Source organism: Rhinolophus ferrumequinum, chromosome 9 (assembly GCF_004115265.2).
Source record: "Rhinolophus ferrumequinum isolate MPI-CBG mRhiFer1 chromosome 9, mRhiFer1_v1.p, whole genome shotgun sequence".
Classification (NCBI taxonomy): domain Eukaryota; kingdom Metazoa; phylum Chordata; class Mammalia; order Chiroptera; family Rhinolophidae; genus Rhinolophus; species Rhinolophus ferrumequinum.
In genome coordinates, this window is record NC_046292.1 from 25,806,194 (window position 1) to 25,832,415 (window position 26,222).

Below are 26,222 nucleotides of genomic sequence, written 5' to 3' on the forward strand. Positions count from 1 at the left end.
AAGGACCTAGCCTGGACCCAGACACTAAGACGTGTGGAATGACTCATCAACGGATTGAAACAGGTGGCACAGACTCTGGCACAAGCTTCATGGAAGGAGCTAATCAGAGCCTCTGCTACTTTGATCCCCACCTGCCCGCATAATGATTTGACACCTTTAGGCCTCCATGGGTTCACTCACCTGGACACTGGGGATTTGCCTGAAGACAAAAATCTCCCTGGAAGAGCAGCCCTTCCCCTGCAGAGAGCTGTGCCTCTCCCCTGAGCAATGTCAGCTCCTCCACGGTGGCATCAGGCGCATGCTCGGGACAGGCTTGGCTGAGGAGGTCTCTTGCAGGGAGAGGGCGCCACTCACCATGAGCAGCTCCACAAAAGGACGTAGAGAAGGGAGAAGGAAGCTAAGCCCGTAAGCCTGAAAAGGCCAGAGGAACCAACGGTCTGCAGCGCAAGGGCAGCGTGTGCTCAGACCAGAACCTAGACCAGCTGAGGAGAAGCCCCAGGGCAGCGCTTTGGCAAACCTCCTCCCAGCCTCAGCCGATGGCAATACCCCACCCCCTGCACTCCAAGTGCAGCACACGGGCCTTCTCTCTGTTCTCTGCCCACTGCATGCTCTCTCCCACCTCGAGGCCCTCACACATGCTTTCCCTCTGCCCGGAATGCTCTCTCTGCGTTCTTCACATGGCACATTCCTCCTGTTCTGCGGGACTCAGCCCAAATGCCATCTCCTCAGAGAGGCCCTGCCTGCGCCCACACCAAAGAGGAGCCCCTCAGTTATTCTCATGCACAGCATTTGCTGTAATACAAATACGTATTTATTTGTTTGCTTACCTGTGTATCGTTTGTCACCCTAAGTAGAGCAGACAAGATCCCATGAAGAAGGGAATACATCGCTTTGGTGATCGCTCTATACCCAGCACCCAGTATACCTGGCACATAGCAGGTGCTCAGCCAGCATTTACTGGAGGAAAGAAAGGGAGGAGGGGCAGGGGGACGGGATGGGAGGGGAGAAAGAAGGAAAAGGGGAAAGAAGCGAGCCAGGCAAGATGAACTATAGCTTCTTCGAGCCAACAGGGATGGGTGTATTCCATCCACAGAATTCCTTTTCTGGCAGAGTCTCAGATACCTCTTCACATGGATTCCAGTTAGACGATCTGATCCCTCCAGGAAAACTCATTGAACCCCACTCTGTGCTAGGCTAGAACAACCTTAAGTATTTGATATATGGTACTCGTCCACCAATAGAAGATAAGCCACACCCAGTGGCCTCATTGCTGAGAAGCCAGAGACAGGTAGGGAGGCCAGAAACACAGGAGCAGCATGACATGAGCCCAAGCACATTTAAACCTGCTGTTCTGACTGTGAGGGTGTTTTGACACCACCAGACATTTGAGAGCTTGGTCATCCCAGTACCAGAACCCATTTAATCTACCTTTCTCCTCTCTCTTCTTCTCTCTTTGTTTCCTGTGTCTCTTTGTCTCTGAGTATCTGTCTCAATCAGTGGCTCCCTATTTCTTTTTATCACTCAATAAAAATTCATCCACATTGGTTCATTCAGGGGTTAAAACACTGGGGTCAAAATAGAGTCTAAACATCCTGTTCCGATCTTAGTATCAAGGGATCCTGAAGCCCAGGAAACTCCTATCCAGATTCTATCAGGACTCTAGGTTCAGAAATCTGGAAAACTTACACTAAACAATAATGTAGGTTTTCTCTAAATAAGTAGAGACGGCCTGGAGTGAAATGGCTAAGGGCCAGGGCTCTGAGGCCTGACCTCAGATTGGAATCCAGGCTCTGCCACCTACTGGCTGCGTGACCTCAGGGCAGGTCCTTTCATCTCTCTGGGCCATAATTTCTTCATCTGCAAAGTGAGGGTGCCTGGACCATCTCTTAGCTTCATTGTGAGGATTAAAGAATGAATGCATACAAGTGCCTAGAACACTCTCTGGCATAGTAAGTGCCCAATAAATACTGGCTATAGTGTTTTTATCTGGTTGTAGTCTTTTAGTTCCCTTTTTGCTTGTTTGTTTTTAGTGTAAGACCATCTCCTGGGCTGGGGCCATGAGGAAAGGTAGCGTTGTCCACCCTGAGTGGGAGAGTGAGGGAATCCCTAGTTCTCTGGAGGTCATGCTAAAGCAGAGACCCCAAGGCACAGAGAGCAAGGGGGCTGAGGGAGTCTGGGGGGCTCCAACCTGGACTGTTCGCTGACCAAACCCTGGAGGGGGCGGGGGTCTGTCCCAGCCAGGAGGCCCTTGTCTTACCCTGGACAGCACTGGAAAGCCATTTCGAGCTGGCACAGGAACCCCTAAGCCTGAGAGACGCCGAATGTTTCACGGTCCTCTTGTCCTCTATTGGGTCTAACTACCCAGGAGATGGAAAAACTAGATCTGCTGACCCATGGGTGGGGCCAATGACTCCAGCATGACCCCCCAGAGCCGGGAAGAATGACGGCTGCTCAGACAGACTTTCACCGAAGCTGAGGCCCCGTCTGACCTCTAGGGTCACTGCAAATTCCAGTAAATGGAGACCTTTCACCTCCCACAGGGGGTGCAGCTAAGCTCAGCCCAGGAAACTGTGTGCCCAGGAGTAAGTCACTCACTTCTCATCCAACACTGTCACCAAGGATACTCTCTCCCTGGAAAGGGACCCGCTTCCACAACCAGGAAGGCCAGATGTCTGGAATCTCATACTGGAAGTAAGTTTGAGTCTTGGGACCCCTGAGTCGGGATATAGGGAATAATCCATATGCCCAAAGCACATCTCAGCAGCAGGAGGCAAAGCCAGCCCCAAATACAAAGTAAGTAAGAGCCCCCATTTGATCCAGAACTTAATCCACTTGCACAGAAAGCTGGAGGTTCTCCAAAGAAAACATCTCCTAAATTAATCTGAAGTTTCCCATTGCTACCTGGCTCCAAAGGGCCGGTGGGCTGATGAGATCTCAGGAGCCGGGCGAGGCGTGATTTACAAACACTATTCCAAGTGTGGTGCTCGCGCTTCGTTCTTGGCTAAATCTTCCTTGTGCAGCCACCTCCTGACACTGTCCATAGGAGACTCCTGACATCAGACAGCCCACACTCTCACTATAGGTGCCCTGGCCAGCAGCCTGGCAAGGGTGGGGGTGCCCAGCACCTCATGCCTCCCTGGGTAGAGGCACAGACTCTCCCCTCCTCCCCATTCTCCCCAAACCCTGCCAAGCAGAAGTAGCAGCTTTGCAGGTCTTCCTACTTTGTATGGCCCCCTCGGAGCCTGGCGGGGGGTGGGAAAGGACACGTGTCTGTGTGGCCTGTTATCCAGACCCAATTAGTTGCTGGGACTGTGTCGGAGCGATGGGCCTGCGGCCACTGTGAAAGCTGCAGAGAGCGAACAAGGATAGAGGTTGTTAAAATGCTCCTGCAGAGCTCGGTGCCCGCACCATGTCCTGGCACCTCAAAGACATGGTAATGCGAAGGGACTCACAGCAGATTTTCTGCCGGGCGCGTGTTAACTTAAATCTGGGTAATGCCGCCCTAGAGACATACAGCATCAGCTCAGAGCCAGCCAGGTGCCAAAAGGAAGGAAACAGCAGAAGCATCCTAAGCCGCCATTATTCACTGCGGTTGGGGGGTGGGGGGGCGGTCACACCTGGCTCCACCCCCTCTGTGGCGACTCTGGAATTCCATTGGATTTGTTGGGGTACTTATTAATTACCTACTGTGCTCCTTGCTTGGGGCGGCTGCAGGGAATACCCAGGGGAACCGAGGTGGAGCCAGGCAGACCAGCGGTCAAATGTTGGTGACACCATCCCTTCCTGAAGGGGTGGCTTGACCTCACCAGGGCTCAGATGCCTCCTCTGGAAGGTGGGAATGACTGGGCCTCCCTTAAGGTAGTCGTGAGGGTTAAATGAGATGGACAAGGGCCGATGAATGATAGTTGTTATCATGGTAAAGAGGAATGAGATAAGGTCCTGGTCTCTGAGAAGTTCCTGGTCCATGGGGCGGGTGGGGGGCGGGCAGCAGGAAACCTAAAGTAAAGCAGGACTGGTAAGAAAAAAGCGTTTGAAATGAATGAGCCTTTGACTACGTCTTTTGTTTACTCCTGATAATAAAAACACAGGTACACAAAATATGTTCCTTTTCCCTCCTAACTCTCCTGCAAGAGAAACAGCACATGCATGACAGCGAGTGGCCCTGCCGCAGGGGACGCACTAGAAGGAGAGGCGGGGGCTGTGGCGTGTGGGCATGTGGGGTGAAACGCTGGAAATCCAAAATGTTATATAAAACATCCCAATTTTTGAATGTTGGCTAATTCAACTTAAAATTAAATTGATGGGGGTGGGGGCAGAGCCTGAAAACACAGTTCAGAAAGAGAATTCCTTGAATTCTAGATTAAGGAGTTTGCCTTCAAGAGAGTAAGCTGTTAAAAGGCATTGTTGGTGATGGTGGTGTTTCCGTAACAAAATTGGAAAAAAACACACAAATTTGAGGTAGATGCAATAGGGCCCCCAAGCTTCAACACTGTGAGCTCTGGGATCACGAGGAAGAGCAGAGGGGAAGGAGATCATTCCGCACCGGTAAGAAGTGCTCCGAAAAGGAGGCTAGAGCAGGGCTCCAGGGAGGCGCAGGGGGTCGTGACCTGCCTACAGGAAAGGAGGCTTCCTGGAGGAGGTGAGACTTACGACAGGAATGAAATATGAGAAAGAAGACATTCAGCAAGAGGCCAAAGAGGGGAGGGCATTCCAAGTGAGAAGCACACAATGGAGACGCATGGAAGGCACTCCTTGCCTTGAGTTGACAATGGTTCTCTTTCTGAAGTGGTTTCCCTGGGGTCCTGGCTGGGCGGGGCCGAGGCAGGGGTCTGCTAGTGGCTGAGGGCTGTGCGCAACCAACCACAACGTGTAGTTCTGAAGGAGGAGGGTCTTGCAAACCCCCCACTCCCAGGAGAGCGGGCACTAGAGGTTGTCCATGCATTCTTTGCAGCTGCCAGGAAAGGGCACAGAGAATCCAGGTGTCCTGGCTAGAGGAATGGGGGACAGGCCAGGAGCATGAGAAAGGGGCAGGACAAGACTAAGAAAGGCCTGGGCTAGGGGAATGGGAGCCAAAATCCTCAGGGATCAAGGGAGCTGAGAAGAGCCCTGTCCCAAGCTGGTTTCCCAACCCAGACCACTCATTCCATTTCCTGCCTATATCTGTATAAACAGATTCAACAAATATTCCTGAGCACCTACTGTGTACCAGTCACTGTAATAGTTCTTGGCACCCATCATTTAAAATAACAACAGCAGTCGTCACGATGACCACAATGATGATGATGGTGATGTCAGCTAACGTCTACGGAATGCTTTTTCTGTGTGCATTACCCTAAGTTCTCGGTTTCCTCATCTATCAGGTGGGGATAAAGTCCCCATCTCCTAGATTTGCTGGATTAAGGGACTGAATGTCTGAAAGATGCTTAGCACGGTGTCTGGCACATTGCAAGCCTTCAAGGGGTCTCTTGGTACTTTTATGAATATAGTCGTATTGTGAGAGCACAGGGTGCTGCACTGAAACCACAAGGGAAGCGTAGCCCAATCGATCTGCCTGGGCCTGCCACTCCCACCCCTGCCATGCAGTCCTGTGTCGCAGGCGGAGGTCTCCCTCCTCCCTCCAAGTCTGCCAAGGAGAAGGAGGGCGGCTCCACCTTCCGTGGGCGAAGGGGTTTCAGCTCAGCCACAGGGAAGCTCCTGACCCCTTGGAGACTGCTAAGGAAAATGCTGAGACCAGACAGAGCCCCTTTCTCTGGCCTCCCTGCCAGGGGGTCAGAGGGACCTAGGACTCGCAGAAGGCCTGGCTGAGCAGCCAGACATTCAGGACCCACCTGCCTGCTGGAGGAGACTGTGGGGAGAGCAGCTACCACCTGAAGAGTGCTCCCCACATTTGACGCCAGGGGAAACACACCTGGGGGATTCTCGTCAAAGCAGGGGACCGTGGAATGGTGCTGGAGACCCAGCTGAGCTCGCAGACAGCCACAGGTGGCATTCATCAGTGGGGAGCTCACGAAACAGATGCACAGCTCCAGGAATGGACCACTCGTATGTGTCGTGGCCTGGCCTCCAGTGCTCAGGCCTAGGGCTCCGGGGACCCCAGGCTTCTGCAGAGCGCCTTGGACCAGGCGTCCGGGAACTTGGTCTCTAACCAACCCTCCTTTCTGCCCCCACATCTCGTCGTCCTTTCTCACCTGAACTCCTTACGCAGCTTCCCGGTGGCCCCCCAGATTCCACTTGTACCCCTTGTCATCACATCACACAGCCACCAGGACCACTTCTCAGAGGTACAAATCTGGCCAAGTTTCTCCCTGTCATAGAGTCTTTAGTGGCTCCCCGAGTGCCCTTGAGATAAAGTCCAACCTCCTTTCCCTGACTTACGCGGCCTTCCATGAGACCCACTCAGCCGTTATGGTCCCACATCCCCCTCTGCTCGCTCTGTTCACACCGGACTTCCTGGAGTTTTTGAAACACTTGTTTGAAACAAGAAATGGTTGCCATTTGACCGTGTTTGACCTACAAAACTGGTAGTTTATGTGGTCCCACTTAGCACATGTCTTCCTCTTAGGGGTTTGCACATGCTATTCTCTCTATCTAGAACATATCCTTCACGCCCCCTTATGGCCTTCACCTAAATGTCTGTCCCTTGTCTCAGCCCAAATGTCACACCCTCAGGAAATCCTTTCCTGACGCTCCCCCAGCAGCCTGCACTTCCCTTCTGTAACAGGCTTTAAACTTGGAATGACTCTTTGACGTCAGTCTTTCCTGCCAGACTGCAAGCTCCATAAGGGCAATCACGTCTTTGCTCACTTTTGTAGTCCTAGCACCGGGCACAGGGCTGGCATACAGTATGTGCTCAGTAAAGGCTTGCTGAGTAAACAACTGCTTGTGAGGATGAGTGGAGAAAGCTCCACCCCACCAGCTGTATGACCTTGGACCATCCACTTCCGTTAGACATCAGTTTCTACATCTACAAAATAAGATAATCAGACCTGTGAAAATTAAATGACATCAGACGCCAGTATATTTGGCTTTATACTGCTCAAAAATGTTGATGGGCCCTCTGTGGAGCTGGCTGCAGCCCCAGTCTCCTTCCTAACCGCTGGGCACTGCCAAGGGACGAACTGCTGCAACAGACATGCAGAAAAGAGTCTGATGTTAAGAGTATTCCTTGGAACCACCACGCAGAGCTCAGCCTTCATGGAGTTTGTATGACATGAAGCAGCCACAGCCCTGGCCTTCCGGGGAACTCAGAAAGCCTGGGCTTTTATACCATCTCTAGTTGCTCAGTTGGGGATGCCTAAACTATTTCAGTGAAAGCAATCCAGAGCCCCCTCTGTAACATCCCTAGCTAATCTGTTCTTGAATATTTCCTACAACAGGAGACATCTACTCCACAAGATATCTTACTTTACCTTCAAATAGTACTGAATATGAGATAGCTGGTACTGAACCAAATTCTGCCTTCTTGGACCATCATCCCGTTGGTAATGGTCCCAATTCTCTCTCCTGGGACGTCTAAAACCCAGTTTTCTCCCTCTTCCACGCTGCAGCCCTCAGAGATGTAGAGGTGAGCACTCTTGCCTTCACATCTCCAAGCTTAGTTCTTTGAGCACCCTCTCTGGCACTAACTCTCCATATCTGCACAATGGGGACAGCACGGGCTGCAACTTACTTCTCCCTGGGTAAGGCTGAGACTGATAAGGAGAAAGTATTAGCATTTTTTCTCAAAGAGTGAGGCTGCAGGAGCCCCAGACCTTTCTTACTAAGGGCCTCAGCTCCAGGTCTGGAATCAAAGTAGTTCACAGAAAACGCCGCCTTCTGCCGGGTGAGTCAGGCTCAAAGGTTGTCTGCCCTCCCCAGCCTCTGGCGGAGATGGATGCCTGCACTGACGGATCACTCCAATGTATTATGTCGCTAAAGAAATTGATTATTCCATAAATCATTGTCTCCATGGGGAAAAAAAAGTCCCAATTTTTTAAAAAAGAAAATATTATAAATCTGTCCAAGCCCATGCGAGCAAAAGTACAGCCACTTCAGTTTAATTGTCTGAGAGCTTCTTTGCTCCGGCCTCTGAAAGAAAAGTCCCTGAAGCTACTGGCTTCCAATCTAGATGTCCCTTCCCAGATTCCACAAATTGCCGTGTCATGTCATGGATAAGATGGATTTACATTGCAGCAGGAAGAATCTGAATTAGCCAGAGAGAAGAACTTTCACACCCAGGGGACAGAATCATATCCCTCAGAGACTTAAAAATGCAATACTAACCCCTGCCTCTACCTTCCCCCTTCCTCATTTCACACACATACCCTCCATCTAGAAAAGCGAAGGTCTAGTTCTGCCAGGAGATGGAGAACTGGTCAAAATGAATGCTGAGTGGGGCTGGAGGATGGGTGTGACAGCTCAGGAGTGAAAGAATTCTCGGAACAACGTAAGTGATAGAATGATTGAGAAGAAGCAAGGGCAGGAAGCAGCGTGGGAGAGAAGGGCGAAAGGAGAGAGCTGAGGCTCGCCTGGGTCATCTTGAGCTCGTTTCTTCTCTCTGGGCCTCACGACTCTTCCCAGCACACAGGAGAATGAGGGAGGTCCAAAGGTAGGGCTGTGATCTAAACTGCACGTACCTAAATGTTCAAGGAACCATGGCTACCCCTGAAGGTCAACTACTTGGACATACCATGAGGTCATTCAGATGCCAGCAGGTCCAGGAATGACGCCCCATTCCCGCAGACCCCTGCAATTCCCTGCTCTTTGTACTCCGCAGTACACAGAGGGGACGCTCCAAAAATGTTCAGTGAATCAATGAGTCAGCCCAGAGTCCATGTGAAAAAGACAGGAAATAAACACTAAATTACAAACAGCATAAAAATAGCCACCTTTCCAAAGCAGATTTCTCTGATTCTGCGAATCCAAGCAGGAACGGCAAAAACCCCAATCCTCTCTTACTGAGTTGTCTTAAGCCTGAGCCCCTAGAATACCCTCCTTGGTAGCCCCACTTCCTCCCTGCCTGTCCCAGATCTTTCTAGCTGCTGTATGACTTCAAGGTGCCATCTTGCCTCCTAAATCCCTGGAGCCCAATTTACCTAAACCTCACTCCTTGTTCAGAGCAAAAGCCAATTCCTCTGACTCTGTCATTGTAACACGCTTAGCCTCCTGCCCTTTGGCGTCTAGTCCAGGTATTCCAGCCAACCCACAGTACCCCAGTGACAGACAAAAGCGCCCCCTTTCTGTGAGGCATGCTAAGGTCACTTTCTCGTCTGGGAGAGACCTTTGTCAACGCCCAGCCCAATCGCAAAGCTTCTCCGACACATCCAGGTGGTGGAGGAGCACCTGGTGCTGCTGGGTTCTTTGGGGAATGCCACAAAACGGCGACACACTTACTTCCCATCACCTGAACAAGAAGTCATGTTATTTACTAGCAGAAAATACAGCTCTATTACAGATGTGCTGGGCTCCACACTCAGGAAATAATAACCCCCCAAAATACTTTTAAGAAATCATATTTAGCAGGATAAAAACACACAACACAAGCTTACTTACCAAATGCAATGTGAAAGATGAGGCTGGCAAGCTGAGCAAAGATGCTTGCTCTCAGGTGTGCTCTTTGACAATGGAATGTTCACTCGTTTTGTCATCTGCTCCTGCTCCCTAGCAGACAAGCCGTACGAGGCATAAAAGATTTAAGAACAATTTATTGGGGCGGGGGGAGCAGGAGAAAATTCTACCCATTGACTTCATTTTCTTTTTCTGTGAGTTACTCAATTCGAACCACCACAGATAATAGTTCTCAGGAGCCTACTGTGTGCCTGCTAAACACCTCAGTCCCGTTAATAAACACTAGAGTCCTAGAGGAATAGCGTTTGGAAAAAGAATGGCTGTTTAGCAAGATCTTACAATAACCATATCACCCTTACTGGAGAAAAGTCGGCGTGCAAATGGTGCCTGCTTGCTACCCCAGGGCCTGGCTGCTCTCCGTGGTGCTGAACGCAGGGGCGAGGGGTGAACCTTAATGTCCCTGCTTCTTGCCCAACCACACAAGCCACACGGGGGGTATCATCATCTGGGAGCTTTTATAAACACATCCGAATCTGATTTGTACGTCTCCCTCAATGTGAAGAAGGGTTTTATAAGTCTGTTTTGCCATACCAGAAAAATCTAGTCTCCTTATCTTTTTTAAGACTGCAAATTTAAAGCTTCAGGTGTGCGTGTGTGTGTGTGTGTGTGTGTGTGTGTGTGTCTGTAATAGGGAGGTGCATGAGATTTTCTTATATAGACTAGGGGGTCAGTGACCCATGTTTTTATCTGATTTTTCCCATGGCTCACCAAGGTTTGTGGCACCAGTCATTCCCTCCTCTCAGTCCTAAATATCCTAAACTGTGATAGAAAAGAGTGGGAGCAGGTATTGTACTCATGTAGCTCCGGCACTTGGGGTGCCTCCACTTGTATTCTTCCATGAACTCAGAGACTGTCAAACAGGATGACCTCATCTGCATCTGGCCTCCTTCAACATGGAAAGATTTTCTGGATCCAGAGAAAGACACAAAGCTCAGCTTCTCTTGCAAGAAGTCAGGGATTCAATCTCTGTTCAACTCCCCCCCAGCCCTCAGTCCCCGTGGACCAGCCATAATTCAGCTAAACCTGAGAGTTCACCCATATTTTATTTACTGATTCGATGTTACGAGACAAGTAAAATAGACGGCTGTCACCTCTATTAAACTGGGCAGGAAAAATGGCCATGTAGGCAACAGGCTCTTTCTGCTCATAATGCATCATCTATTTCCTTGGGGAGGGAAGCAAGAAAGGGGGGGCCTGGCTTCAGGGAAGATCCTGGTGCTGCCATGTTCAGGAGAGGACGCTCAGGGCTCTGCTGCAAGCCTGTCCCACCCCCACTCTCAGTACACTAATATGACAGACAGATCAGCCCAGTCAGTCAGGAATTGGAAGCATCACTTAGGTCTTCTACTTCCCTACTGACCCAAACGAAAGTCACTGTATTTACTCATCAGGCTTGGGATGAAGAATGGCTGTTGAGCCCCAATTTTGGAAGCCTGTGCTAGAGAAGCAAACCTCCAATTGGTCATCTCTTACAGGTACACAAACGTATACATGCACACACATTCACACTCCCCAGAAGCCAGTGTGAATGATGTGTGTGTCCCCAGGGCTAAATGGCCCAGGCTGACTGTCTACACAGCCTGAAGCTCCAGGTTCACTGTCAGCCCCTTACTTTTCAGAAAGCTGTCACGTAGACCTGTGGTCTACACATCCTAGCAGGATCCAGTGATGTGGTCAAGACAGGAAAAAAGGAGCCTTACACTAAAACTGGTGGCAGCACATAGGTACAGCGACAGTTCTGCCTGGCAGCTGTCCTGAGTGACCAGCCTATTAAGGATGGGACAGCAGATGTCCTCTTCTTTGGTTCGGCTCCCAGAGGGAGCAGCAGAGATACTGAGGGGCAAGTGGGAAGGAAAGAGGGATGAGGCCAGAAAAGGCAGGTAGGTCATGGTCTTTTCCTCTGTCTCTTCTTAAAGTAGACAGTTTGTGTCTCTCAATAGGAGAATCATAATATGAACCAGATGACGAATGTAAAGACCAGTCCTAGGCCTGAGAAAGAAGGGCCACTTCCTTTAAATACTCCAGCTCTTCCCAAGAGTCTACATGGAAAAGGTCTTGGTGTAGAAGGTGCTGAATTGCTGTATCAGAAGAATACCACGGACACCATTAGGACACTAATGCCATTGAAGAATCGAACAATGTCTTCTATGAAATCCTTGTTGACCACATGGAAAAAGTGTTGAGCTGAATGACAAGGCAGTTAGGTGGACGTACATTCAAATGACTTTATTCATCAATGCATTTATTTATGCAACGAATAGTTACTAATCACCTACTGTGTGCCACGCACAATGCTTTGGACAAAGTGGGGAACAAGCCAGCCAGCCTGCCTTCATGGTTGTACAGCGCTTACCTCTAAGGTAAGTAAGAATTACAGTACAGTAAGCAGTACAACAAGGGAAACTCACAATACTGTGGGGACTCAGAGAAGGAGGTGGGAGTCAAGGAAGCCTTCCTGGAGGAAAAGACATGCTTGCTGAGACCTGAAGGATGACTAGAAGTCAGCCAGAAAGAGTAGCAGGAGCAGAGGCCCAGAGCGTGAGGAACGCCATGGTGCCTCCTGGGGAACTGGGTGTTCGGTACAGAGGAGCTGACGGGGTGTGTGAGGCAACAAGGGTCAGTTCATGAGTCTGGAGATGCCAACCACGGCAGGTCGTAAAGGGCCTGGAAGCCTAAGGAAACCAGCAGGATTTTGGAGTTGGTTAATGTGTTGGGGGTGATCACTTGGCGAGGCGTGCAAATGTGTAATCGTGATGTTGTTTTGTACCCCTGAAATTAAATAAATACATAAATATTAAAATCATTTATTTTTATAAGTATTTATAAAAATAAGTATTTATTAAAATTTGTTTAAATATTTGTTTATTTATTTATTTTGAACGTGTCAAAATAAATAAATAAATATTTAATAAATATTAATAAATATTTGTGTGGGGGAAAAAGTATAGAGCAGTGGATCCAAGACCACTGAATAAAGCTGACAGACTCGGACACTGGTCATTTCAATCTGCCGTGTGTGTTCATGGCAGACATAGCTCAAGTGACGGAAGGCACGTGCATTCTAGGCTCAGATGGGACAAAGCACGCCAGGTAACAGCAACGGAGCCACAGAAGCTTCACTGCCTAGAGCAGTCGTCCCCAGCCCCAGCCATACTGTAGGCCAATAACCACCCAACCTCTCTATCACAGACCCAAGCAGGGAGGCCAGGAAAGAAGAGAGAGTGAACTTTATACCTACCTCCCAAGGATGGGGAGAGGGGAACAGGCTGTGGTGGTCCAGAAACAAAGAGAAGAACAGCCGCCTGAGGTTCAATGACAGGGTTTACTAGGGATAAATGACAGGTCCTACCTTTAGGCTCAAAAGATCAGCCAAAGAGAGGATGAGAGAAATTATAGATCAGCAGCTACGCCTGTGGAAAAGACCTCGTTACCTCAGGAGACCACCAACTCAGTATAAATCAACGCAGCAAAATGGCTGCTGGAAAGGCTGGAATCCTCTGGGGCTGTCTAACCGGACACCAAAGCTGAGATCTGAGGAGGTGATGCGCCTACTGGTTCCAATACCTGAGCAGCACTGTGTTAGCTCTTGACACCACCCCGGGAGAACTGGGCATCTTTAATCCGGAGAAATGACTCTCCATTTCTGTGGAGCTGCATAGTGGGACAGACAGGGAGCACATCTGAACCAGAATCAGTGAGCAGGGGGAGCACACTAGTAAGCGTGATGGGTAACACTTACTGGGTGCTTGCCACAGCTCTGATCTGAACACTTCACGTGCACTAACTATTTAATCCTTACCAAAGCCCTGCGGAGCAGCCATTATTATTAATAGTGGTAGTAGTAGTATCGTTATTGTTATTATTATTTTGCAAGATTAAACAATTTGCCCAAGGTCACACAGGTGGGAAGCGATGGAGACAGCCTACAAACTCAGGCCGCCGGATTCCAGAACCTGTGAGCTTATCCACAATGCTAGATTGCTAAACTGTAGTGAGAGCTTCCTGTGTGCCACGCACGTTAGGCCTCCCAATGATTCCATGAAGTCAAATCTATTATTATCCCCATTTTACAGGTGAGGAAATCTAGGCTTAGAGAAGTGAAGTGACTTAACCCAAGTGACGTGACCTGGAGGGAGGCAATGAGAGTTTAAACTCAAGACAGATGAATTTCAGAACCTACACTCTCAACATCCAAGTTATATTGCCTTCCCTGGAACTACAGGGAGATAAATTTGAGAAGAAATTTTGCAACTAAGATTGGAGTGGGCCAAAACATCTGCAATCAGAAACGAGGCAGGGTCAAAAAGTGGTGAGCTTCCTGTTACAGGTGATATTCAATCAGAGATTAGGTATGCACCTACGGGGGCAGGGGAGGGGTTCAGAACAGTGGTTCTCAAAGTGTGGTCCTCAGATGAACCGCAGCAGCATGGTCTGGGAACCTGATAAAACGCAAATGATCAGGCCTCACCCAAAACCCCTTGAAGCAGAAGCTGTGGGTGTGGGGCCCAGCAATCTGTATGTTACTGAGAGCTCCAGGTGATTCTGATACATGTTAATATTTGGGAACCAGAGGGCTGGAATGACCCCTGGGGTTCTTTTCAGCCTCCATTCTGTGATTCTTCACCATACAGGAAATGTGCTGCCTGGAGCCGTGGGAAGCCCTCAGCTGCCTGCTCCTGGTTTTCCGCCCAATTGGGCAGGCTTTTCAGAAGAGCATATTTCAGTTCTGCAAAGTAGATGCAGGAAGGCTTTGCAGAAGTCTCCCTCATTCCCATCTTTAAAGAGCATATCCCTGCAGTTGTTCTGAGAACTCTATAAACCCTCTTCCATCAGCAGCCTGTCTGCGTCAGTCGCTTTAACAACGCAAGACTTAATTGTCTCCTATGGATTGGGACCCCCTTCACACAAACTAGAATCTTAGCTCCTTCTCCATCCCCTTTTCCCCTCTGCCTTTCTTAGCCACCAGTCAGCGTGGCACCAAAGGATTTGGAGTCAGAGCTGCCACTCCCCCCGGATCTCGCTCCATCTCATTTTCTCCAATCTGAATTATCATCATGGGGACTCTCTCCTCCACGGCTTTTGCCGCAGCCTCATTACCTGGTGTCTCCCGGCAGAGCCAGCAGTGTCTGAGCCCTGGGGCCCAGCCTCTGGCCCCAGACCCTCTCTGGGCTGCTCCTATTGCCTGCCCAGGAAGCAAGACTGGACTCCCCACCCAAGAAGGACCGATCAAGACTCCCTGGACCCTCCAAAGGATCCCATAACCAGGATCTTCCCAGCTCTGAACACATGCAAAATGCATTTCAATGAAAACACTGCAAATGTAGGAAAGAAACAGCACCCTATGGGCTGCAGGTATGTGAGAAATAATAGGCCAGGAGGAGTCTGGGTGCTGGCATAAGGAAGCCCCCTAGGAGGGGCACCTCTCTTCCTCCCTAGCGTGGTAGATAATTGTCATAGGCTGCTGGACCCACCCAATTCCATTGCAGGCACATGGGTATGTGGGTAGTGGCAATGCAACATATTGAGCTGCATAGAGTACTGAGCACCAGGGTTGGCATAAGGCGGGTGAGACATGAGAAGCAGACAGCCTTAGAGCTTGCAGTCTGATGGCGGAGACATGGCCTCCACCCTTGGGGAATCCTTTTCTTCTAACATTTGTGAAGCATCAGGCACTGTGCAAAGAGCTTTATACACTTTATCTACTTTAAGCCTCACACTAACCCTACGATACTACAAGGTTCAACCGTATGAAATTTTTGTAGGTCAAAAACAGCAGAATATGGCTGAACCTAATGTTAATATTTCTATCTTATACTTAAAGAAATGGAAGCTCAGAGGTGAAATGACTTGCCCAAGGTCACACAGCCAGTATATGTTAGCCTCAAACTCAAATCCACCACATTTCATCCAACCCAAGACACACGGTTATATTCTGAAGTGCCAAGAAAGAAAAAAACCGCCAGTACACTCAGACATGACATGTGAGACACATACTGATTTTAGTGATGTGACAATGGCGGCATCCATGTCAGAATCAAAGAAATATATTACCACGTGGCTCCAAAATCTTCATTCTACCTCTTGGTAGTGATGGGGGAGAGGTGGCCTTAGGCACCCTTGGGCAGCTCCTTGTCTAATGGGAGAAGCATGACACGCATGCACTAGAGGAAGCCCTAGACACAAGCAGAACTATAGCCAAGGTCAATAAGCATTAGTAAAGAAGGGCTAAATGTCAAAGGAACCAAGGAGAAGGAGGCAGGAAAATGAGCTTTGGGAGCGGGGAGTGCCGGGCTGGATGGAGCAGGAGACGATATAGACCCTGGACGTGTTAATAATCCCAAGGGAACTACAACAAGGTAAGGTGGGGCCAAGCGCTCTGGGCATGGCTGCCACAACACGTGGCCCATGGAATACAAAAGCAAACTCAGAATGACCTGTTGTCCTCAAACCCAGTCCCCTTGCCCTCAATCCAGGCTCCTCTCTCCCAATCACCCTCAGTTAGGATTTTGTCTCTGGAGTACAAGAGAAACAGAAGAAAACGGTTTGTCTCCAGGAGCAAACACAAGTGCTGGTGCAGGTGAGTTGAGGCGCCTGGAGGCACAAAATTTAAGGAGGCCCTCACGCTCAGGGCCAGTTGTTCAAGTGCAGGGTCACCATTTGAGAGCCTCCTTAAATTCTGCTCCCTTGCGGCCTCACTTATCTCACCCTGGTCCTGGCCCTGTGTGAGTCAGACTCCTTGAACAGCAAGGAGAAATGCTCATCTTTGACAGCATTTAAGCTTTTTTGAAAAGACGTCACACCTATTTTACTCTATGAGGCAGACAGTATCATCACCATTTTACAGATGGGGAAACTGAGGCCCTAGAAAATACCATGACTCCTCTGATCGTGGCTGTCCTAAATCTGTCACCTCTGTAAGGGCTCTGAGCAGTGCCGTTTACCCCACTTCCAGAACAGTTCAGTCCCTGGCAGCCACCATTATCCCAGTCTCCCCGTGTCCCCCCTCACAGGGGAGGGTAGATTAGGGTGTGGAATTGGGGAGGGGGAAGGGAGGTGAGGGAAGGAAGGGAGAACAAAGCTGATTCACCAGCCACCTTCTCTGGCCAGGTCACTAGCTGACGATGATAGAGGTGAGGGGGAGACAGAGACATGGGGCCCTGGGGTCTCCTCAAGGCTCTGACGTTGTCTTTGAGAACAGCCCAGTGGCTGCTAAGGGGATGTGTATGCGGAGTCCCCAGAGCACAGGGATTCCTGTGGGCGGACGGACCACACCCAAGGGAGAGTCCCACATTTCTTTCAGGCTTGAATTTAAGCATGAGGCAGAGGGCAGAAGCCCGGACAAGGTGGGGTGCAGTCAGTATAAGAATGTGTGTTGGTGGAAGGGGTGGGAAAGACCATCCATACTTTGCGTCTCAAGGAAGCATACCTGCCACGTGGTCTATTAGCAAGGACAGTCTCACTCTGAAAACCAGCACTGGGAGGGCTAAATGTCACAGAGCCCATACAGCCACCCCCATAGCAGGACAAACAGCCCAGCCCAGTGAGGCCACACTCAGCACCTAGAATCATGGGGGTGGGGCGCAGCACTCAGCGGCTATAAAAATTGTTGATTTCTGTCTTCCAAACACACAGACAGCTAAAAGTACAGGATCTGGAGTCAGGGGACAGGAGAGGAGTTCTTACCCTGCCTCTACCACTCACTGGCGTGTGGTCTTCGGCAAGTGACTTCACCAAGCTACGTTCCCTCATCTGCAAAATGGGCACAATGCCTTTGGGGTAGTGAAGACTAAGTAAGATGATGGGAAAAATACAACAGCTACATTTATTGAGCACGTACTATTCACCCACATTGTTAGTCATTGTTTGAAAAGCACTTAGCACAAGACCTGCCGTGAATAAGTGCTCGAATGAACTGCAGCCCAGCAGTGTGTTGTTGTTGCGTTGTTTCATTAGTTTGATTGTGCTCCAGACCCAGGGGGGCCCAGACAGGAGACAAGCCCAATGCAGCCACCTCAGCACGGGCACACTGCCCCCTGGTGCTCCTGCTGGGCATCAGCACCTTGTTCAAGGCGACAAGCCCACGCAAAGCCCCCATAGGCACCAGGTCCTTAGCCCCACCGCCCAGCCAAAGCACCAGCCCCACCGCACCAGCCTCCAGAAGATGAGCCAGGGCCTGCTGGGTGCTGGCCCCAGAGGAAGGTCCCTGATCCTGGAGCTTCAGTCCTCCCTGTTGCCAGGCAGGGCCTGGGGAGCTCCGCGCTCCTCTCTGCTGCCCAGCCAAGTGGAGCGTCAGCTTTTTCCGTTCCCTCTGCAGGGTCCTGAGCGAGCAAAGTGGGGCTCAGGCTGCAACTGCGGAAGGCAGCGGCAAAGGCAGAGGTCTGTGACAGGGTAGAGGAAGCTTGGCCTCCATTGTGGGGTACCACCAGGTCTCCCCCTAAAGCAGCATCCCCAGCAGTCCTGCTGCCACCTCTGCATATGGCCTTGCACCTCCCCCAAGAGGAAAGGTTGTTCTAATGCCCACAGGGGCATCTGTGCCCCCTCCCCCACGGGCAGGGAACAGAGAGTGCCTGTGGGAACGCAGACGCTCTGGGAGGCTCACAGACCCCACAAAGGATCTTAAAAGCAGCCAAGAAGCCTTGCATTCCTGAAGGGGTGGGGATGAAGAGCAGTTCTTCAAAATCCTTTCGCAATAGCGCAGCAGGCTGGACTTCTGAAGTCAGCTGTCCTGCTTGGTGGCAGGGGGATGCAAGTGACCTTGGAAGAGCCTAGTCAGGACGCATTGCCTGGCTCATCCTGCATAAACAACTTCTAAAAACCCCAGATCATCCTGACGTCAAAAGACTGTTTAGCGCAGTGTGAGGCAGGCATCGAGAAGAAATTAAACTCCAGCTCAGAGAAGGAGGGAAGCCTCCGCTGACAGGAACAGCTGGGCTAGAAAGTGGAGGCAGAAATTCCTCAAGTTAATGCTTTCTAAGGCCCCTCGGGCCACTCCCAGGTCTTGTCTGAAGCTATTTACTTCCAGAGGGGAAAACCCTATTGATCTTCATTCAGCTCCTGTCTGCTCCTACAAGGCGTGATGTTTCAGCGCATCACCAGTCACTGTGAGAAATCTCTCATTGTTTTACACTAAGCGGCTCCCAAACTGAGGAGACAAAAGTTCAGGACCATTTGGGTGAACTGATGGGAGGAGATGCAGACAGGGCTGGTTTGGGAACTCTGGGGGAGGGAACCTCACTCCCCTGGGACAGACTGCAATTGCCTGCTGGGCCCCCCAGCCTAGCCTCAGGGACTCGTTGCTCAGATCAGCTCTGTCTGTAGATACTCTGAGAGTCTGGGGCTGAGCCAGCACCCCTCCCCCATGCCTCACACATGCATAGACACCTATTTTATGTCTCTGCAGTCGTTTGGCTCTGAACCTTCCCCCTGGCTGACTAGAGATCACCACCATCCACTGGAGCTTCTCAGCTGCTGCCACCGCTGTCTGGTTCCTCTTTCAAAGCCTAGGCTGGCCCTCGATCCTACAGTATGTCTGTAACATGAGGGAGCCACATGAAACACAACGAATCTAACATGAAATCTACTATGGCGCTGACGATCCCCACCAGCCTGCACGGAAAGGAACTCTGAAGCCAGAGAATAGTCCAAACTATCATGGTCAACCCAACAGATTACAGACGAGGAAATTGCGGCTCAAGGTTGGGGGAGAGTGTGATTTGACCCACGTGGCCCAGTAAGCTGGGAAGACAGAGCAGAAAACCCAGGCCTCCTGGCTCCCAGCCTGGGTCCCCTCCACTTCAACTGCTAGGTAATGTACAAGAAAATCCAAGTCCCCACATGAGGTCACTGAAGCCTATTTGGCTGAGAGGACCCATGCATTAAACTGCTTTCTATGAGTTCAGACTAGGATCCATCTGAACAATAACAGCGATGATAATAATAATAAAACGCCAAACAATATGCCTTGAAAACCTTCAATGAGCAACACTTGATAATCACACACAGAATACATCTTCCACATATTCATATAAAATAATCAATGACTATTTTTTTCCGCAGACTACAATCCAATTACTCTCTCTCCCTCACTCTCTCCCTCACTCTCTCCTTTGTTACTTGCAAACCATCCAAGCAATCAATGCCTTGACCTCTCCCTCTGATAGACACAATTACAAAAAGACGGAGCAATGCAATTCATCTATTCAAGAAGGGTTGTTTGAACACTCTGTCACACTGCTGAGCTATCCATCTCCTTGTCTAAAAGGAAATTTCAGCCCCCAAAAGAGGCACAAAGAGAGGGGGCGGTAAGATGCTCCCCAGCCCAGAAAAGCCCTTTGCGCACCTGCAGGAAAACCCTCTCCCTGGCTGGTGCTCGGCAACGCCTGCTTGCTAGAGAAGGATTTGGCTCCAAGAGTAGCCTGCTCAGGCACCAGTCTCAGAAACCAGAAGCACCCAGCACACTCTGGAGCCCAACGTCTGGGGCCTCAATCCCTGGAGCCAGAGCCCTGGGATCACAGGGGTGGGAAGGGATGAGAAAAGGAAGATGGCATCGGGCCCAGCCAAAGCGGTGTGTTTGGGTTTCAACATGAAAGGCAGCCTCTCTCTCTTTCTCTCTCTCTCTGCCATGTCCACTGTAGTTCCCTGGCTCCAGCTGAGGCTCCAGTCTGAGCTCAGAAGGACAGAAGTTTAGCTCCCCAGAGAAGCCCAGGGGCCTCAGGCCCTCTCCACCCTCTGTGCAAGCTGGCGCAGCTCCGGTAGGTGGTCACATTGGCATCCGCACAGCACCCCATTCCTTGGGCTGGGAATCGAATGGGGCCAGGCTCTCAGATATAAATGGCCTGGGCCAACACGCTAATTAATCCTGAGGCTTAATATGAAGAAGATTAGAAGAGAAGAGGGCTTTGCCGACCTTAATTGCATTATTACACGCTGAACCCAAGATAGGGCAGGCAGGCTTGGGGCTCCCCTCAGGGCGGTGAGGAGTCCCCCAGTGCAAGTCAATTTCACAGGGAGAGGGGGCAGGTGAGGATGTATAATCCTTTCTCTCCTACACTAATTCTTCTGGGGCTGCCCTACCTACTGCTGCCTTCCTGGGCCCCCAGAGATCTCCAGCCCTGAGGCTGGGCGGGGAGCATGCCCACTGCACCCCTACAGAGGAAGGACCACAGAGGAGGAACTACAAAGATGGGCTGAGCAAAGAGCACCTTTTAGGTCTCTGTCTTTTCTCCCAAGGGCACCCTACCATGCAGGCCCCCAAAAAAGGAGAGAAGCAGGGAATAAAGGAAGTGCTGGCCCACTACTAAGGCGTTGCCTGCCCCTGGAATGGTGATTAAACGAGGCTCTGGGGCAGAGATAGGAGATATTTTTGACTTGCCAGGAACACCCCAGGATGCAAAGGGTTAAATCTAACCCTAAAGGCTGTCCCCAGAGTCCAGTGACAAGACTCCTCTGCCTCCAGGTGTGCACCTGCCAGGATCCTGGGCACGGGCTGAAAGACCCCAGCCATGGCAGAGCTGAGGACCGTGTTCTACCCCCCTCCAGATGTCGACTCCAAGAGGGTCTGGGATCCAGGAGAGAGCCTCGGAGGAGACCCCCAGGATTTCTGACTGCCTCCTAGGAAAGCCTCAAGTATGAAACCAAGCCTGAGACTGGTTCCCTGCACCCCTCACGCCTCTGGCAGCCCAGGAACCGTGCCTGGAGAAGGGCCACAGGGAAGGAAAGTGGCCCGGGCTTAGCAGAGCTCTGCCTGCCTTCTGCCAGATGCTGGTGGTGGCGCCTGGCGAACCCAGGCGGCCCAGGTCTCTGGCCTGGCGGCGTGTGCAGGGCCTGCGTGGCGGAGGCCCCAGCGTAGCCAGGCCGGGCCCAGCCCCAGCAGTCTCAAGCCTGGGACACGCAGCACCGCTCCCCGCTCCCCACGCCCCGCACAGCCCAGAGCGCTGCCTACAGGGTGCCGGGGGCGGCCACAACAAAGTTAAAGCCCCAAAGTAAGAGTCTCCGGCGAGAAGAGACGCGGAGACGCCAGAGCCCCAGAAAGCCGCGCGCAGCCCCGCCAGCCGCCGCCAGCTGCGGAGGGATTTCGGCTAACTTTGAAAACCACTCGCGTCCCTCTCGCCGCCTTCCCTGGCTTCCTTGGGCAGGCTCCGTTGCTCCCTTCCCCCGACCAGCGCTGCCCCAGGCTGGAGAGAGGGCTCCGTCGCGAGGAGTGGCTGGAGGGACCAACGGGGCTGCCCTCCCCTTGCCCCACGCCACAGGGCTGAATGCGGGCTACCGAGGCCAAGGGCGGCCCCCGGGAGAGGAGGCTGGCTGCCCCCGACAGGCGAAGCCGTATCCTGCGTTCCCGTTGCGGCCGCTGGAGCCAAGCCCCAGGCGGAGGGCAAGGGGCCCGCGGAGAGCGACGAGGGAAAAGAAGTTGGCGCCTTCCCCAGGGTTCCCGCTCCGCGGAGAAGCCGGGTCCCAGAACTCGGTCTGCGGCCGGTCATGCCGGCAGTAGCCGGGAAATGCGCCCGCGACTCGAGTTGGGGCTGAACGCTCCGCTACACTCGGCCAAGTCTGGCCTCCCAGGAGCGCGACCAGAGCCCCTGGCTCTTACTCGCTGCGGCCCAGCTGCCTCCTCCCCAATAAGAAAGGCCCGTGACCCCGGCCTTGGAACTTTGTCCTCACAGGAAAGAGCTCCTGGTGGTCACCCGGCCCCGGCATCAAGGGGAGACTGGAGCAATCTCTTGGGTTCGCGTTCAGCGCCCCCCCCATTCCCGCCCCGCCCAGGTGCACGGAGACCCCCGGCTCTGGGGAGCTCTTACCGATCCGGATGACGTGGGGCATCCCGCGTGAGTCCGGGATCCAGAAAGCGCACACGAGGAGCCCGGCCCAGTATTCCCAAACCAGACTCCGGAGGCGCCGCCAGGGAGCGGTCATCGTTGGGCGCCGCCGAGCGTGCCCGGGGCGCGGCCGTGGCGGGCTCCCTGGGGCGGCAGCTCTAGGCGCGGGCGCGCAGCAGCCCCCGAGGCGCCGCCTGGCCCAGCTGCCCAGCTCCTGAGCGCCGCTGCGAGTGGGGGGCGCCCCGCGGCGCTGCGCACATCTTACTGGGGGGCCGCCCCGCGGGCGCCCGCCCCGCCCGCCTGCCGCCCACGGGCCGCCCGCGAGCAAGGCTCCTGGGCTCCGCCCGGGCTCCGCTCGGACTCGGCTCTGGCTTGCGTCGGCTCCGCTCCCGCGCGGGCTCCCACCTGCCCCGGCTGCCGGGCGCTGGCGGGAGGGCTGCACGCGTCTCCGGCCGCTCCTCCTCCTGCCGCCGCCGATGCTATCGCCCGGCTCGCACAAAGCCCCGGAGTGGAGTTGCACGCGCGCACACACTCCCAGCCCCCTCCCCCGCGCCCTGCCTCCCGCCTCCCGCGCCACCCGCCGCCTGCGCTCCCTCCGCGCACTCCCCCGCGCACACACACTTCACACTCACACCCGCTGAGGCTACACTCGCGCGCTCACACCTGCGCAGGGGGCGGGGAAGGGGACCCTGGACGCGGTTTGGGGGACGCCCGGAGAACGAGGACTCTCCTCGCTTCCCAGACGTCCCCATCCGTCCTGCCAACCCCGGGCCCTTTAACTGCGAGGGCGCGGAGCCTAGGAGCCGAGCGTGGAGCACGAGAGCTGGCACCGTGAGCTGGAAGACCGCGGCAGCCTAGCGGCCCGACCAGCTGGAGGAGACGCGCCCTCCAGGAGCAAAGGGACCCGGAGCCCGCGGTCTGCAGAGTCTCGCCTTCCAGCTCGCACGTCGCCTGCGGTGGCTGGACGGCGGCGGCTGGAGACTGATTCAGGAACCGGTTTCCCTCCCTAACCCCATCCCTCGTGGAAGCAGAGTTGGGGCTGTGGCTCGGGGAGACAGAATTCAAAGAGAATTGTCTAAGCTGGGCTAGGGGAGCTGCAGGAACTGGTAGGGGCGAGAGAGCCCAGGCCAGACCCTTTGCTGTGGAAGGCAAGACTTGACCGTGCAGTGCAACGACAGGGGCGTCGGAGGAAGACCGCTAAACCCTTAGACTCAGAGGGGTGGCTGAGATGTACCCTGGTCCTTCCCATCCCTCTTCTCCAGCTATGCAGGAGGCGCTGGCCTCCCTCCTGCATTCCTCCTGGGAAAGAAGAGAAACTGATTTTCCGTGGGGTGGAGCAGGACCCGTAGGGAAGCAAGCTAGTAAGGGTTAAAAACAAAACAAAACAAAAAACCAAAACCTTGTTTATTAGCAATAATAAATTTTTTTTCAAGTGGCGCTGGGTGTCGAGGGAAGGGAAGAGCTGTGGAGCGAGTCTGGAGCAGGAGGCTGCGAATTACGCAGTTAGGCGAGTTTAATGACCTTTTTGACAGAGACAAAGCGGTGCCGATACAGTAGATAAATAAACGGATCTGTCACCGGCAGCGGCTAGGCTGTGTGTGAATTTATTTTTCTCATTTAAATAATTTGATCTATTCCATCATTCCCAATCTCTCCCATTTGCCAGCTGTCTGGTAAGAGTATGGCCCCCAACATCTGAGAAGCAAATCTTTAATTTTCTTACAAATAGACTATGAGTCAAGTTCTATCTGGCCTGTTAATTTCCAGGTTGTTTCTTTTCCTCCCTGTCTGCATTTAGGGGACCGTGGCATTGTGTGGGGATGTGAATATTGCAGCTTGGCCACTCCTGCCAATTAGGAGGGGCCTGTCTCCCACCTGAAGTGGAGGCAACTGTGGCTGTGGGAGGATGAGGTGAGAGTCCTCGGGTTCTCCCAAGGAGAGATAGAGGTGTGCCGTTTTGGGGGCCATTCTCAAAAATCCAGCAGCAAAGGGAGGGTTCTGGCTGTCTGTCTTTGCCAGACTTGGGCCTTCCTCACCCAGGAGCAGGAGTGGCTGGTTTCCCAAGCAGCCATTGGAAAATGTCGCCCAAGAGACCAGAGGGAAGGACACGTCGACCACAGCCAGAGAAGCAGCAGCTGCCACCTCTTGATAGAGAGTAATGGGGTCCCAGTGGGTACCAGCAAGGAGAAAGCACAGGAGAGGGGAGCAGAAGGCCCCGCCCTCTAGGATAAAGCTGGAGGTGTGTCTTCATTCAAGACTGAACACCCATCTCCATCATCTATCAGCTTCCACAGCTGCTTTAGTTGCTAAAAGAAACCAAAACGTCCTGGCTGTTCTCTAAAGAAGAAAATTCCTGTGCCCTGATGGGGGAATGGAAAGGGGATTGACAGGACTTGAACTCGAGGTAAAGGATGAAGGGCTAAAAAGGCATCACCAGCAGTGCCCAAGGATGGTTAGGGGATGGGGGAAGAGGGGAGAGCCTGGATGCTAGTTTTGTTTTGGTGATCCTGTAGGTAGCCTCTTGCCGTGAGCGGGGCAGGGTGCAGGAAACAGTGGCCTGGCTGGGGTACTGAAGAAACAGAAGAGCAGAGGCGTGACTCGTGGAAAGGGCAGATCCGCACCCTGAACCAGAACTCTGGGAAAGGCCAGTGGGAGGCAGACGTGAAGGGTGAGGAGCAGGAGGAAGAAGGCTCCTGGCAGGCTCCAAGAAAACCAGCACCAGAGTGGTTCTAGAGAAGTGAGTGGATGTGGATGAGGGCTGAGGGGGCATCTGAGGCCCCCAGGGCATGAGGGTGTGGCGCTGTCACATGGGGCCTCCTCAACTCCCCCAGGAAAGCCTCACAGGCTGGGCCTGGCTCCTGCACGTTTCAGAGCGGGTGGGAATTAGCTAGTACTGTGGAGGGAGGCTTTCCTCTGCTGCCGTGTTGGCTGCGGTGGGAACCAGTCTCCAGCTGCAGGGGCTGGGCAGCCCAGCTGGAGCCCTGGGGTCAGACAGAAGCCAGCTGCCCCCAGCCCAGGACTGGGCCTTCTTCTGGACCTAGCTGCAAGCCATTTTGTAACACAGAGATCTCCCCAAACTGACAGCCACCTGCTCCCTCCCAGTCAGTCTAGGGGAGGGTAACACAAAAACAGCAATGATAATAATGACCACTAGTACTTATTACATGTTTTCCGTATTCTAGACGGTATACGCACTCATGTACCTCACATACCTCACTTCATCTAACCCTCTCCACAGCTGGCTGTGATAGGATCTGTGTGATTTTTGCATTTTACAGATGAAGACTCTGAGCCTCAGACAGCTTAAGAAGTCCAAAGTCACCCAGCTAGTATGCGACCTTCTCCCTCCCTCCCTCCCTGCTTCCTTCCTTCCTTCCTTCCTTCCTTCCTTCCTTCCTTCCTTCCTTCCTTCCTTCCTTCCTCCCTCTAATATTTATTGGCCATCACCGCCCGGCACTGCGGGTAAGGAGCCAGGATGCACGTCGACGCAGGCCTATCTGCCTCCTAAATTTGCAGGCTTAAGCCTTGTCCTATCCCACCTGGGATGACAGGCTCTAGCAGAAGATCTCCTTCACCTCTGCTGGAGGACACCAGGGCTTTCTGGCTGCTTATAGAAAGGCTAAGAGTAGAATAGGGTTTGGGCCCTTTACTAGAGCAAACTGGGAAGCTCCGTTGTCCCCGGAAACCTGCATCCCTCTCTCGCTGTCATCGTGTGCCTCTCCAGGCTGTCCTGCCAACAGCAGGCACTGGGGCTGGCATGATAGATCTCAAGCTGCATCTCTGGGGATTGGGAGGCACCAATCC

At 52.6% G+C, this 26,222-nt stretch overlaps 1 protein-coding gene across 2 annotated transcripts in view; it reads right to left on the reverse strand.

The window, feature by feature from the left end:
* GRIK3 (glutamate ionotropic receptor kainate type subunit 3) overlaps nt 1-22,597 on the reverse strand; it is a 211,782-nt gene extending 189,185 nt beyond the window's left edge. Inside the window, exon 1 of one of the 2 annotated variants that reach the window (XM_033115035.1) lies at nt 828-849. Coding sequence is in view for 1 of the 2 variants with exons in the window: in XM_033115034.1 (XP_032970925.1) it covers nt 22,401-22,515 (115 nt within the window). In the remaining variant the exon portion in view is untranslated. Of the gene's footprint in view, nt 1-827; nt 850-22,400 lie in introns of those variants that run through there. The other variant, XM_033115034.1, reaches the window with a different exon arrangement.
* Nucleotides 22,598-26,222: the final 3,625 nt, after the last annotated feature.